This window comes from Elephas maximus, chromosome 22 (genome assembly GCF_024166365.1).
Source record: "Elephas maximus indicus isolate mEleMax1 chromosome 22, mEleMax1 primary haplotype, whole genome shotgun sequence".
Classification (NCBI taxonomy): Eukaryota; Metazoa; Chordata; class Mammalia; order Proboscidea; family Elephantidae; genus Elephas; species Elephas maximus.
Window position 1 is genome coordinate 61,750,477 of NC_064840.1, and position 14,647 is coordinate 61,765,123.

The 14,647-nt window shown below is 44.0% G+C and overlaps 1 protein-coding gene across 7 annotated transcripts in view; it reads right to left on the reverse strand.

Annotated features, from left to right (window-relative positions):
• The window catches only part of PLEKHA2 (pleckstrin homology domain containing A2), an 84,722-nt gene that overhangs the window by 24,622 nt on the left and 45,453 nt on the right, over nucleotides 1-14,647 (reverse strand). For all 7 annotated transcript variants that reach the window (XM_049865380.1, XM_049865384.1, XM_049865379.1 and 4 more), the window contains 3 exons: nucleotides 12,990-13,046; nucleotides 2,769-2,817; nucleotides 1,018-1,115 (listed from right to left, as the gene is read on the reverse strand). In XM_049865380.1, the coding sequence (XP_049721337.1) occupies nucleotides 1,018-1,115; nucleotides 2,769-2,817; nucleotides 12,990-13,046 (204 nt within the window). The remainder of the gene's footprint in view (nucleotides 1-1,017; nucleotides 1,116-2,768; nucleotides 2,818-12,989; nucleotides 13,047-14,647) is intronic.

Here is a 14,647-nt window from a genome sequence, read left to right on the forward strand (position 1 = left end):
AAATAATCAGACATTGAAAGAAAATTCCCAAACTCTGGAAGATGCAGAAGGGTGAAGATGCCAACATGAATAAAGAAAACATTTACTAAAATTAACACTGAACTCTGAAGTGTGGACACAAGCATATGGTTTAGCATGCGTAAGTACATGAGTTAGCAGCAACCTCCTTTCCTTCCTCTCTGTCTCCATTTCTCTTTTCACAGGTTTATCAAGGTTTATCAGAGTAATAAGCTAACAGGTAAAGCTTGCTTAGATGCCTAAATTATGTCTAGCATCATGAGAACTGAGTAGGTGTACAGGTTTCTTCTATTAATTTATTTACGGCAACCCTGAGGTATCTGGGAGAATAATTTGCCTAAGCACATAGTTGTTGTAACTGAAAAGTCACTAGAATGTGTATCTGACTCCATGATATAGAAAATCAACCTTTTCAGCATGTAAACTGTAAGTCTGGCATTAAAGGCCTAATTTTTACCACCACATACATTTTTCCCTCTCCCTCCTTCCTGCCCTTCTCCCTTTTTTCCCCCCCTAAAGAAGAAGAAAAGGGTTCTTCATTAGCCAAGTCAAGGAAAATAAGAGTAATCAGAATAATCAGTGAACTGGTTCGGTGATACTTTTAAATGGAAGGCTTTTTTAGGATGGGTTGGTGGATGGCCTGGACTAATCCTCCAGGCCACCTCTTAAAGTAAGAAGCCAGGGAAAGTCCTGGCTTCCCTCCTCATAAGTTCTTCCCCATTATTTTACTTCTCATAGTCAGCAATCCATTTTCCAATCCCACCACATTCTGAATCAGCATCCCAGAATTAGCCAAAACATGACTGACCATGAGCCCTCCCAGGAAGCACAAAGTAGACGTTCCATAAACTTCCCCTTGAACTTGATTCAAACTCAAACTCATTTCAACTTGTGGTTAAACAGTCAAGGTGCAAGACAAGGTCGGGGAGTTCTTCCCCACCCCAACAGGCCTTATCCTAAGAGGCACTCCTTCCAGAAAGGAGAAGGAACCATACATACAGTGATCTTGCTGGCTTGGTTCAGGGCTTCAACCCAGTCCTTCAGATCTTTCTGGTCATTGGCTTGAAGAAAATACCTCTGAGAGAGAGCATTGATGACTGCAAAAGTCAAGGGGAGGAAGAAAGAAAATTCCAGGTCAGAATACATGCAGTACAACAAGACTTCAAGGAAACTAAGGGGTTTTAATTAACAAGGTGGACAGTCCTCAAAGCTGATCAAGAAATTTCCCATGATGCTATGTCACGTGCAAAAATACTTAGGAAGCTGCAGGCCACAAATGACCTCTCTCCCACCTTTAAAAGCATGGATTATTCCATTGGCCATTAAATGGCCATTCCATTTAATGCCTAACAACATTAAAAACAGCCTCAGTGTGCTGTTTTGTGGTGGCGAGGCTGCTAGTCGGCCATCAACAAGACACATCCTTGAACTGCTCTTTGAGCGGTGCTAACAGATTTATACTGATGATACATATATAAGCTTGGATCAGGTGCTCCTTGTTTCCACTGGCACAACTGGCCTGGATTAGGAGTCTTGTTTGTGGTTGGGAAATGGAACAAAGCTTCTGGAGATAAAATCTGTGACCTTGACCTCATTCTGAATCTGCTCTTTCCTCTGAGAATTCCAATAGTTCCACAATTTACTTCTGAGTTCATAAAATTTTTTTTTCTTTTGTTTGGATCTGCTAACCACAAAATCTATGAGAGCTTTTTTGAGCTTGGCAATGATATTTGAAAGAAATGGGAGAATGAGGGCACCCAAGAATTCTGAACCAATCTGAAGCTGGGAGAGCAGACTGTCACACAAGGGACCATTTTATTCTTTTAGCATAACACTGAACCATAACATAAGAGGTGAGCATCAGGAGGTAAATAGAATTCATTAGCTCATTTATTCATTCAACAATATTTATTGAGCACTCACTATGTACCATGAATCATTCTAAGTGCTGAGGATACAGCAGTGACCAAACAGAAAAATCCCTGCCTTCCTGGAGCTTCCATTCAGAGCCACCATAGACATACATGATTTATTTCTTAGCATTTGCTCATGGCACTTAGTACAGTTGTGAGAACATAACCTGTAACCCGTTGCCATTCAATTGATTCTGACTCATAGCGAACCTATAGGACAGAGTAGAACTGCCCCATAGTTTCCAAGGAGCGCCTGGTGGATTTGAACTGCTGACCCTTTGGTTAGCAGCTGTAGCACTTAACCACTATGCCACCAGGGTTTCTTGTGAGAACATAGTAGGGGCCAAATAAATACTGATTCAATGCCCTGCGGTATCTACTGAGTGGCTTTGCTCCCTGCTTCACCCACCAACACTCATTTGGCAACACCTGAACCCTCAACAGAACACTTCTTCCTTTCTATCAGTCCCTTCCTGACACTCCCACTCTTCTCCCCCAACCCCACCTAAGTCTCTATCTTCCCTGAGCATACCATTACTCAGCTCTGAAATAGGGGTTCCCAGAAACTTCTAGCAGATATTTTGCACCCAAACCTGTAGAGTCAGAAAAACTGAAATGTTCCTGGTCCCTGTACCTCTCTGTCTTTTTGTTATTAATAATCCTTGCAGGGAGACCAAGAAAAGCAGTATCACTGGAGACCCAGGAACATCACTGTGCTTTAAGTCACTCAGACACACAGGGCATGGTCACATGGGATCACAGGACTGTTCCCATGCAAAAGAGGAAGCTGACGTGTGAGTGTTAAGGAAGCCCACCCTCTGGCTCGGTACCACTTACCAAAGCAAAATGGAGTTTTTGGTTTCTGCTTCGGGGTAGCTACGCTCACCTAAATCAAATAAAAATAAAAGAAGCATGAATGCATTTCCAACAGGGTTGCAATGCACGTTTTGAATTTTTTATTGCAAAATTTCTCATATATAAAAAAGGGAGTATAAAACACATGTGTACGTTTTTAAAGAATAAGCTGAAAACCCCCTCACCCCCCACACTCACCAGCCAGATTAATAGGCCATTATCAGCCCTGTTTCCTAGAAGCTCTCTGTGTGCCCCTCCCTGATAGAATCCTCATCACCCCAGAGACAGAACCACTATCTTATGTCTGTGTTAATCTTCCCCTTTGCAAAAACACTTTCAAAAGCCACTGGGTTGTGACAAAATTCTCTTTGACCCTTTACTGACACCATTCCCACTAGCATGACTCTGCTCCTCTCCCAGCCACTGACCCCTTCCCTCAACAGTTCTCCAGGTTGAAGGTGGTACTGCTACAAATACATGGGGGATTCCAAGCTCTACTCCAAATTTACTTGCTACATTTAGATACACTGATCGATTTCTATATCTACCTGACTGCTTAACCATGAAAATAAGCACTTCCCACATGCTCAGAGAGGGGCTGATGTAATCAGAGACCACACCTATGTATTTATAAAGGAAGGGCATAAGAAAGAGGAAGTTTTTTTTTTACGTTGTGGTAGGCTATAAATAACAACACATTTGCCATTTCAGCCATTTTTACACGCACAATTCAGTGACATTCATTACGTTCACCATGTTGTGCAATCGCTGCCACTAGCTGTTTCCCGACAGTTTTTATCACCCTTAACAGAAACTCAGCACCCCTTAAACAATAACTATCTTTCCCCCTTCCACCCACCTCTGGTCACTACTGATAAACTTTGGTATCTGTTCATTTGCCCGTTCTACGTATTTTACGTAAGTGAGAGCATACAACATTTGTCCTTTTGAATCTGACTTATTTCACACAGCGTAATATTTTCAATGTTTATCCATGTCATGGGATGTATCAGAACTCCATTTCTCTTTATGGCTGAATAATAGTCCATTTTATGTATCTATCACACTTTATTTATCCATTCATCTGTTGATACTTGGGTTATTTCCATCTTTTGGCTATTGTGAATAACGCTACAAGGAACACAGGTGTACAACCTACCCGTTTGAGTCCCTACTTTCAAGTCTTTTGGGGTATATGCCCAGGAATGGAATTCCAAGGTCATGTGGTAATCTAGGAGCCCTGGTGGTGCAGTGGTTAAGAGCTATGGCTGCTAACCAAACAGTTGGTAGTTTGAATCCACCAGCCACTCCCTGGAAACTCTATCCAGCAGTTCTACACTGTCCTAGAGGGTCGTTGTAAATCGGAATCGACTTCACGGCAATGGAGTTTGTTTTCTTTTGATATGGTAATTTATGTTTAATTTTTTGAGAAAAAAGGAAATATTTAATATTCCTATTGCTTTATTTCACCTTGCTTTTTCCATCCCACCCCTTGCATATAAATATGGGAGTATGTGTATATGCGAGTCCGAATATTCAAGAGGGGAACTGAGGCAGCAGGCCTATGAAAGATCAAAAGGATAGATGACAGAGCCTGGGCTTTTGAGTCGGAAAGCCAAGGCTCAAATCTCAGGTTTCCCAGATGTGTGGCCTCCAAATCCTGATCTATCAGTTAGGGCCAATAACATCATGTTCCCACAGGGTTATCATGAGTGCTAAATGTGATACCGCATGTAAAGCATTTAACCCATGTAAAGCACTTGTTTATATGTGAGTTCAAATATACTAAAGGGATGAAAAAAGCAAAACATATTTGATCATATACCTACAAAGATTATGTGACCACTCTCTATGTGGACTGAAATTCCCTAGAGCAGGCTTCTGCTACTATAACTGGGGTTTCTAAGGAGGCAGTTACCTTCATGTGACCTAGGCTGGAGACTATTTACATGAAGATTCTAGACCCCCAATTTCTACTGGAAAGATAAGCATTATTCCCCAGGGTCTCTTAGCTACTGTCATACAGCCACTGCTAGAGTTTTTCATGTTATAACCCTCACCTGGATACCACTCCCTCAATTCCCTTATAGCCAAGGACATTCACCTACTCGTTCTCACTTAGGGGACCCAGGAATGGTTTCTGCTTTAACAGGAAACATATTAAAAGCCAGGAGCTGAAGAAAACCCTTGGGTCAATGGTTAACCATTTGTATGGTGCAAATGGTTAATGCTCTCGGCCACTAATCTAAAGGTTGGAGGTTCAAGTATACCCAAGGGTACCTTGGAAGAAGGGTCTGGACACCTACTTTCAGAAAAATCAGCCATTAAAAATCCTACGGAGCATAGTTCTACTCTGACACGTATGAGGTCACCATGAGTTGGAATCAACTTGATGGCAACTGGTGCCATTTTATTTATTTATTTACTTTCTGGAAAATATAAAGTTTAACTGAGACAGAATATAGGGAAATAAAAAGGTTAGTTTCGAGTTTTCTCACAGTACATGCACCATAATCCTTCTGGTCAGCCTATCTTGGTGTCTGTCTTCGACTGTTTCGTCTTCCTCGCTCTCACGACCAACTGGGTCTTCAAATCCTATCAAGTCTTTTTCTATGCTGACATCTGCGCTCAACATCTCTTTTCCATGCTTAATGCTTCCAACCTAGTTTGAGTCCTCAGGTCCTTCTCCTAGACCATTTGAGATAGACTGCTGATTACCCTGCTTCCAGTTCCTCGGCTCCTACATTGCCCTCCTACTGCCAGTTGTTTAGCCTTGCAAAGGGATAACCTGCTCAAAAACCTTCAATGGCTTCCCACTTCCTCTTGATTATAGATTCCTCAGCCTGATTTTCAAGGCCTTATACAACGTAATGATAACCTATCTTCTAGTCTTTTTCTCAGTGTTGTCCTTCTTGCACTTGACACTCCAGCCAAATTAGAATATCTGATGTTCCTTGGGCATGTAAAGGAGCCCTGGAGATACAGGGGTTAAGGCGCTCAGCTGCTAACTGAAAGGTCAGTGGTTTGAACCTACCAATCACTCCATGGGAGAAAGATGTGGCAGTTTGCTTCCATAAAGGTTCACAGCCTTGGAAACCCTATGGGGCAGTTTAACTCTGTCCTACAGAGTCATAACAAGTTGGAATCAACTCGACGGCAGTCAGTTTGGGGCATGTACTGTATCTTTATGTTTGATATTCACGCTCTTCAGAAATGCCCCTCTCTTACCCTCTCCCATCTCACCCTTGTCCTTCCTAGACAAACCAAAAACTCTACCTCCCAGGACTTCTTCCATCCTGATATATTCTCCCTATTTAACCCTATAGTATTTCACTTGTAGTCTTTTTATGGCACTTCTCACATTTTTGCCTTGTGTTCAACTTCTATTCTTCCCTGAGGGACTAGTTTTCTTTTAAACGTTCTTATTGTTATATAGCACATATATAGAAAAGTGTACAAATTGTAAGTGTATAGCTTGATGATTTTTTACAAATTGAACATACCCTAGTGGTGCAATGGTTCAGTGTTCGGCTGCTAAACAAAAGGTCGGCAGTTTGAATCCACCAGCTGCTCCTTGGGAACCCTACAGGGTAGTGCTACTCTGTCCTATAGGGTTGCTATGAGTCAGAATTGACTCAGTGGCAATGGGTTTTCATTTTTTTTTTTAATCTAACGACCACACAGATCAGTCACTGCAACACCCAGGAGGCTTCCTTTAATTCCGCTCTTTGTCATTATTTCCCCAGGTTACCACCATTCTGACTTCTATCACCATATATTAGAGTTTTGGTTTCTTTTTTCCTTAATTGTGATTTAGGTGAAAGTTTACAGAGCAAATTAGTTTCCCATGAAACAGTTAACACACCAATTGTTTTGCGACATTGGTTGCCAACCCCATGACGCGTTAACACTCTCCCCTTCTCCATACCAGTTTCCCTGTTTCCATTTGTCCAGTTTTCCTGTTCCTTCCTGCCTTCTCGTCTTTGCTTTTGGGCTGGTATGCCCCTTAGTCTTATACACACGATTGAATTATGTATGAAGCATGTCCTTCATGTGTGTTATTGTTGCCCCTATACCAAAACCAAAACCAAACCCAGTGCTGTTGAGTCGATTCCAATTCATAGAAACCCTGGTGGCATAGTAGTTAAGTGCTACAGCTGTGAACCAAAGGGTCAGCAGTTCAAATCCACCAGGTGCTCCTTGGAAACTCTATGGGGCAGTTCTACTCTGTCCTAAAGGGTCGCTATGAGTTGCCCCTATAGACCTGTCTAATCTTTGGCTGGAAGGTGAACCTCAGGAGTGACTTTAGAACTGAGTCAAGAGGGTGTCTGCGAGACCATACTCTTGGGACTTCTCCAGCCTCTGTTAGACCAGCAAGCCTAGTCTTTTTTTTTTTTTTTTGGTGAATTTGAATTTCTACATTTTCCTCCTACTCTATCTATGACCCTCTATTGTAATCCCTGCCAGAGCAGTCGGTGGTAGTAACCAGGCACCATCTAGTTGTTGTGGGCTCAGTCTAGTGGAGGCTGTGATAGTTGTGGTCCATTAGTCCTTTGGACTGATTTTTCCCTTGTGTTTTTATTCTTCTTCATTTGCCTTTGCTCCAGCCGGGATGGGACCAGTAGATGTATCTTAGATGGCCATTTGCAGGCTTTTAAGACCCCAGTGGCTACTCATCACAGTCAGATGTAGAATATTTTCTTTATAGGCTATGTTATACCAATTGATCTAGATGTCCCCTGAGGCCATGGTCTCCAGCCCTCAGCCCAGTAGATCGGTCTCCCAGGGCGTTTGGATGTGTCTGTGAAGCTTCTATGACTTCTATGGCTTTGCCCTGGTCAAGCAACTGGTGGTATTTTTTTAATGAGTGACTCATCTAGATTCTCGCTCCTGGCTCTAAACTCTTCCGACAGACCTGCCCAGATTCCTTTAATAACCAAAATTAATACTGCTCCAAATATTCAACAGGGGAAATGAAGCAGCAGGCCTATAAAACATCAAAAGGACAGACAACAGAGCCTAGGCTTTGAAGTAAGAGAGCCAAGGCTCAAATCTCAGGTCTCCCAGATGTGTGGCCTCTATTTCCTGATCTATCAATTAGGGCTAATAATATCATGTTCCCATAGGGTTATCATGAGTGTTAAATGTGATAGTGCGTGTAAAGCATTTAACCCACCCTGTCAAGCTGCTCCATCAAGGAAGGACTATTTATAGCTTCTGATGGCCATATTTTCTTTTAAAGTCCCACTCCACATAGTAATACAGGCAGGGCCATTTTGTCCACTTGGCATTAAGGGCAAAATGTTGAGGGCCCATGAGCTTCTCAGAGGCTTACAAAAATGTCTGAGACTTAGAAAGAAAATGCCTGGCCTCTAATATACAAAATGAAGATGGGACAATCAAAAGTAGTACTTTATTATACATCTGCAAGACATTCTACCAACCTCATTGACAAGTATTTAATTAAAATGTCTGCAAGGTATCACATTAAGTCAACTTCATTCATTTTTTTCACTGAAAATTCACAAAAATTTCATTACATTAGAAAATAATTAGTAGCTCAGATTTTCTCAGTTCACAAGAATCCTCACGTATGCAAGATGATTGCTGAGAAATTTCAGCTGATCATAAATTAGTTACTCAGAGCCAAATAATTGCAAAAGCAAAATGATTAAAATCTTTTCAAATATTTTACAGCAAAACAAGTGTATTTCATGAGGGATGTGGATGCATTTTGATATGTTTACTGTGATGGGAGGTAGAGGGCATAGGGCCCAAGAAAGTCTTTAAATAGTCCTGAAAAAATGAAGATTTAAGCAAAGGTGGGCCCACACATCCTGAGTCCAAATACAGACAACCCAGACCAAATTCAGTCATGCCTGTACAACACACAGGTGTTGTGTTGTACACTGTAGCTCCAGAACATAATAGCCCTGGTCTCCATACTACCTTGTCTTCCTGGGTTCCTGACCCCCACTGCAACCCGAACCACAGTGTGTGTCTTTGCCTGCTTACATCTGATGTTCTGATCTGTTGTGACCCATTTCCTAGCTCTGTCCCTTAGCATTCATAGTCTTGCAGGTCCTCTGTCCATAAACTCCCACTTGCCCGGACCTTGGTTTCTTTATATCCCTGACCATCATTGTGCAACACCCCACAAAACTGTCTTGGCCATCTTGGCCCTCAGAAGCCGCCTTATATCATGGCTCCCCTTCTACTTTTAGCTTTGGGATGGCACTGAAAGGCTGAGCACTTCAAAATTCTCCTCTGGCTTACTAGGAGAATCGCCATTTCTCTGAGAAACTGGCATTTATTATTGACTAGAGCATTGCCATCAATGCTTTTCAGCCTGTTTGGGTTACAAATGGTCCACTTTGACTGCTGCTTATCAACCAGCCTATAATGGAGAATGCTGGCCATGTGCTTATTATGGGAGCCGAAGCTTTCAAGGAAAATGCCTGGCTCTTTTGGTTGGCTGATTTTTACACATTTGTTCAGTTTTCCATCAGGGGTATGTGTGAGTGTGTGTATACACGTCTACAATTTGCCCCATACCCATGGATGGTAAAGAATGTTGGGTAAAGCAACTGAATTAACAGGGTATCAGTTCTGCCCCAGATGACTGCGTGTTAAGGATAAAACCCTTCCCAATTAATATAGCCAGAGTAAAAATACTAGTCTCCTACTTACAGACACAGAATGGCAAAAGAGGAAAATGAAATTATGTCTACCTGGGTCTATGATGCTCAGAGAGAAGAGCTAAGGTGAGGATCTCCATTTATTATGGGGCTATAGCTTTGGCCCCTCCCTTAAATCCCAGTAATCGTGGAAGCCAAACTCCTACCCGCTGCGAGGTATAATCCCACTCTACCACCATCCCCACCACATGTTAATCATCATGCCAGACTTTAATAGCCTCCTTCAGACTTTTTTTTTCAGACATTAAAAAAAAACCACTGCTGTCAAGTTGATTCGGACTCAGGGTAATGCCATGTGTTCCAGAGTGGAACTGCTCCATAGGGCTTTCTTGACCGTAGCCTTCACAAAAGGGAGCCCTGGTGGCACAATGGTTAAGCACTTGGCTGCTAACCAAAAGATTGGCAGTTCAAACCTACCAGCAGCACTGAGGGAGGAAAGACCTGGCAATCTGCTCCCGTAAGGATTACAGCAAGGGAAACCCTAGGGGGCAGTTCTACTTCGTCCTGTAGGGTGGCCATGAGTTGGAATCAACTCAACAGCAAACAATAACAATCTTCGCAGAAGCCGATGGTCAGGACTTTCTTCTGCAGTGCCACTGGGTAGGTTTGAACTGCCAACCTTTAGGTTAGTAGGTCAGCACAAACCGCTTGTGCCACCTGGGGACCTTCCTCGTGAAGAAGTGTGGCTGCAGGGGTGAGGACACCTGACAGTCTGACTCTAGTGAGGGCACTAGGTGTAACCATCAGTGTGCCCAGAGGTGGCATGTCTACAATTTGTCCCATACCCATGGGGCAAGCACGCACAACAGTGGTTGGCTGACTGAGAGGTCAGGGATGTGAGGACGGGATGGGCACAGGTACAGTGACCCAGCCAGGGATGCACCATAGCTCAACAGACTCTCAAAAAACTGCTCTTCTCAGATCAAACACAGACCCCAGGAGCAGCAAACACAGCAGCAGCAGGGCACTGCTAAGGCCAGCCCCACCCTGTCTACCCTTGGCCCAAAGTGGAGCTGGGGCCCCACTGGCGGCGGTGGCGGTGACGGTGGAGGCGACAGTGGCGGTGGAGGTGGCGGCGGCGGCGGCAGCAGCAGCAGCAGCAAAACATAGGTCTTGGAGCTCTGGTGCAGCTCTGCCCCAATATCCAGGGTGACCTTGCCCCACAGGTGGCATAAAGAACAGAGCAATAAGCAGCCACCTAAGGGTAAGATTACAGGTGCTCTAAGGTGGAGACCTCTGAACCAGCTTCAGGAGGTCCATGAGCCCCCTGGAATGACAGGCAAAATCAGGGCGGTGCATATATTTACCTGGAGGAGTCCACACTTTCCATCAGACTCTAAAAAGGATCCATGACCTCCCCAAAGTTAAGAACCACTGCTCTAGGAGGTTCTTCATGACGCCTAGCTTTGGGCAAGGCCCTGACAAAATAAGACACAAGCTAGGGTTGGGGTAGCCAGGGTGCAAGAGAAGGGCAATTAGGCAAAGTGGGAGGGTAGGTGGTGCTGAAGACCAGCTTCAACTATTTTCTAGTTTGCCCAAGAGCTGGTTCTGCCGCCACTGATACCCTGGATGGCATCAGGACAGCCCCTCTCATCTCTGTTTGCCTCTCTGCAGGACCACATGCCATTCCCTAGCTCCCCAACACTTGCCCTCAGGAGACAGCTATGGAGGAGAAAGCCCTGAAGAGAGAGACCATACAAAGACCACAAGCCAGGCTGTCTGGCACTGTGGTTAAATGCTTTACTCTGTTAGGGAAAATGGAGGGGTTAGCAAGAAAGAAGCCGTTTTCCTCTGAAATAACCTAAAATGCTGAATTTGATACCAGTTAGTTTTACCATGGCTAAATGTTCTTCTGGGAAAGCCCATGCTTTCTGGAAGTGGATCAGGCAGGAGTTAAAGGCTCTGTGCTCTATGTAACCTGACCTGGTGGCAGCTGTGGGTTTTGCATGCCCACTCAGGCCTGCCTCTCCCACTAAGGGCTAAGAGGCAGGTCCATCCTTTCTAAATGAGGCTGAGAATTCTAAAAGCCCTCATCTGAGCTGCATTTATAAATCATGATTCAGCAGGAGATTGTATTCACTCCGCCCTCACGAAAAAAAAAAAATTCCCAAACCCTCTCCGACAGGAGGGGGTTTTGGTTTCTATTAATAACAAGGTTCTCTGCAGCCCCCTCTCTCAATTCTTGTTTTCCAAGCCTCCAGAGGAATGACCTAATGAGGACAGGAGAGGGGGCGGGAGGGCAGGGCCCCAGACCTCTGGCCTGCCTGGCCTGGCGAGGGAGCCACATTTCTTACCACAAGGCAAGTACAAATTGCCCGCAGCTGTGCTACCAAAGCTGTACTTTGGAAGGCCCTCCCCCCTTCCCCTGAGGTTATTATCTCCTCTCTCTAATCTGCTCAGACACTGCCCTGCATCTTCTGCCTTTGTACGCAGCTGTGCCTGCAGCCTACAGGCACAGGGGCAGCCTGCCCCTCAGCTAAAGGTGGCCTCTCCTCCCCAGAATCCCCTGGTCCATCTCCTCAGTCTCAGCTCCCAGACCAGCTAAGATTGCGGGCCAAACACAAAGATTCCCAAAGCTTGCTATAAAAACGAGTCAGGAGACATTCAGCTCAGGGATCTCCCAGGTCTCAACCCGCTGAAGATGAGAGAGGGTGGACAGGGAAGCAGAGGCCCCCAAGAGGCCTGAAGTGTGGGGTGTGTGGTGGGAGCAGGAGTTCCGGAAGTTCAGTGCTGGCTGGGAGCCACCTGGCTCTCCTCACTGTACAAAGAGTTCCTCTTTCTGGGGAGGCTCTACGTCTCCGGCCTTTTCATCACCGCGGCATCACAGGTCAACACGGGTGCTGACTCCAGGGAGGGCCTCCTGAAAAAGCTGAATTCAGCAGCTACTCGTGGGCACCACTAACTAACCCCTACCCCCAGGTCTCCACACTGAAGAGGGACTGATAGATGATGGCTGGTCAGCCTGCCAGCCAGCCTCTCAGGCAGTTATCTGACTGCTGAATGTTTTCCTGGCACATAGGAGCACCTTCTCTGGGTATTCTTAGCCTTCCTTCCGCAGTAATGCTGTCCAGGTGACTGATAAAATTCCAGTGAAGCCCCAACTCTTTCGGAGCTGCTCCTGTTTAAATTTGTTACCCTTTGAGAGAATTCTTTACAGTTTGGAGATTTCTTTTGTTTTTGTGTTCTTTTTTGTCCCAACTACAAAAAGGTCCTTCCCCCAGCTGAACCACCACCTATATCTCCTTTACTGGGAGCTAGGAGCATTGCTGACTGATGGGCCTAAAGAGTAAAGATGCCCCACCCTCTAAGAATTTGCAAATCATCATTACAACCGCCCCTGGTCAGCAGCAAAGCTACCACAGGCAATACTTGAAGAAAGGAGAGCACTTCAACGTCCATGCAACGTTCCCAAATGCTAACACCCAAAGGATTTGACACTGCTCCCTGTTTAGATACTAAACCTACTTAGAGAACATGAATTCCTGGAGCTCCAGGCTAACATTACCTTCGAGATGTAGGTCAGCTGCAAAGATCCAACGGCTCCTGCCCCAACTGCCAGGTTCTGAAAGACATATATTTTTCTTTTAAGAAGAACGTTATGTGAGGAAGTGGAAACAGCACTACGAAACAGAAGACCAAGATTCTAGTTCTGCTGAGGCCACTTATAGGCTCTGCAACCTTGAGCAAGTCACTTAACCACTCTGTAGCTCCCTTTCCTCACCTATAAGATGGTGGTAACAATTCCTGCCACAGGATTTTTATGGTATGCATACCTGTACATTAACGTTACCCCTGGCTTTATTACTATACAGAGATACTCTAGTTCTGTGGTTAAAAGTGTGTACTCCACCACTTGACAGTGAGCAAGTCCTTAACCTCTCTGAGCCTCAGTTTTTTCTTCTAAAAGTAGGAATAATAATAATACCTACCTTTATAAAAAAAATAATAATAAATAAATAAATTTAATTTTTTTTTTATAAGGCAGTTGTAAGGATGAGTTAATACATTTAAGAGTACTTGGAACAGTCCCTGGTATATAGGAGACACGCAACAAGTGTTAGCTAGTATTTTTTTTCCTGTTTTATGACTTTTCAAATTATTTTCATAACAAATAGGGTATAAATTCACACAAAACAAATAAAAAATATAACTCTTCAGCCCACCTCACAGAACTGTTATGAGTAGCAAATGAAGTGATGCTTATACATGATAGGACATTACATGTGATGTACCAGTGGCACAAATGGTTACGCACTTGACTACCAACTGAAAAGTTAGCCATTCAAACCCACCGGAGGCGTTCGGAGGACGGGCCTGGTGACCTGCTTCTGACATGTCACAGTCTTAAAAACCCAATGGAGCAGTTCTACTCTGCACACATGGAATTGCCATGAGTTGAAATCGACTCGATGGCAACTGACAACAACAACGAAAGCAGCAAGGAACTCAGAGGCACCATGTCTGGCAATAGCCTCTACCCCGGCATAACCTCTTTGGGTTTCTAATTTTTCCATCGTCAGAGATAAAGCAGTAACAGACACAGGGAGGATAACAAACCAAAGAAACGGCCAAAATTAGAAGTTACAGCCTTGGCGTTTCTCATTTATCGCTTGGAAAATTCACTCCAAGAATCTCTGGTGACCTCTTAAATGGTTGCAATAAGCCTCTAAGAATAACCTTTGAAGACTGCATCACCTGGGGTCATCTCAGAGCAATAAATGGAGGTGAAAGTTGGAAACTTAGTAAATATCTCAAAAGATTAACAATGAAAGTTCTCATTGGTACCAGTGTGTCTCAGTGGCCTGTCATCCCAGGCGAATCCCCTTAAGAAATTTCTTAGATGACAGGGAAGAGTCCTTCTAGCCATAATTATCTAAATTAACATACATCAACCTGAAGCTAATTAAATGTGTGAAATTCTCTGGATGGGAATAACACCATATAAAGGGATTCTGAAAACCTAGAATCTCAGTGATACATCTAGGACCATATACTCCACCTCCCTCCCTTTGCAAATAAGGGGATCCATCTAAAAAAAACTGCCTTTGAGTAGCCACATCAGCATTTCAAACAGGATGCTCTGATTTACAGGTTTTTTTAACTACATAGTTGAGACTACAGAATAAGTTGCTTTTTTATGTTTTGTTTTAGGAAACTTGTATT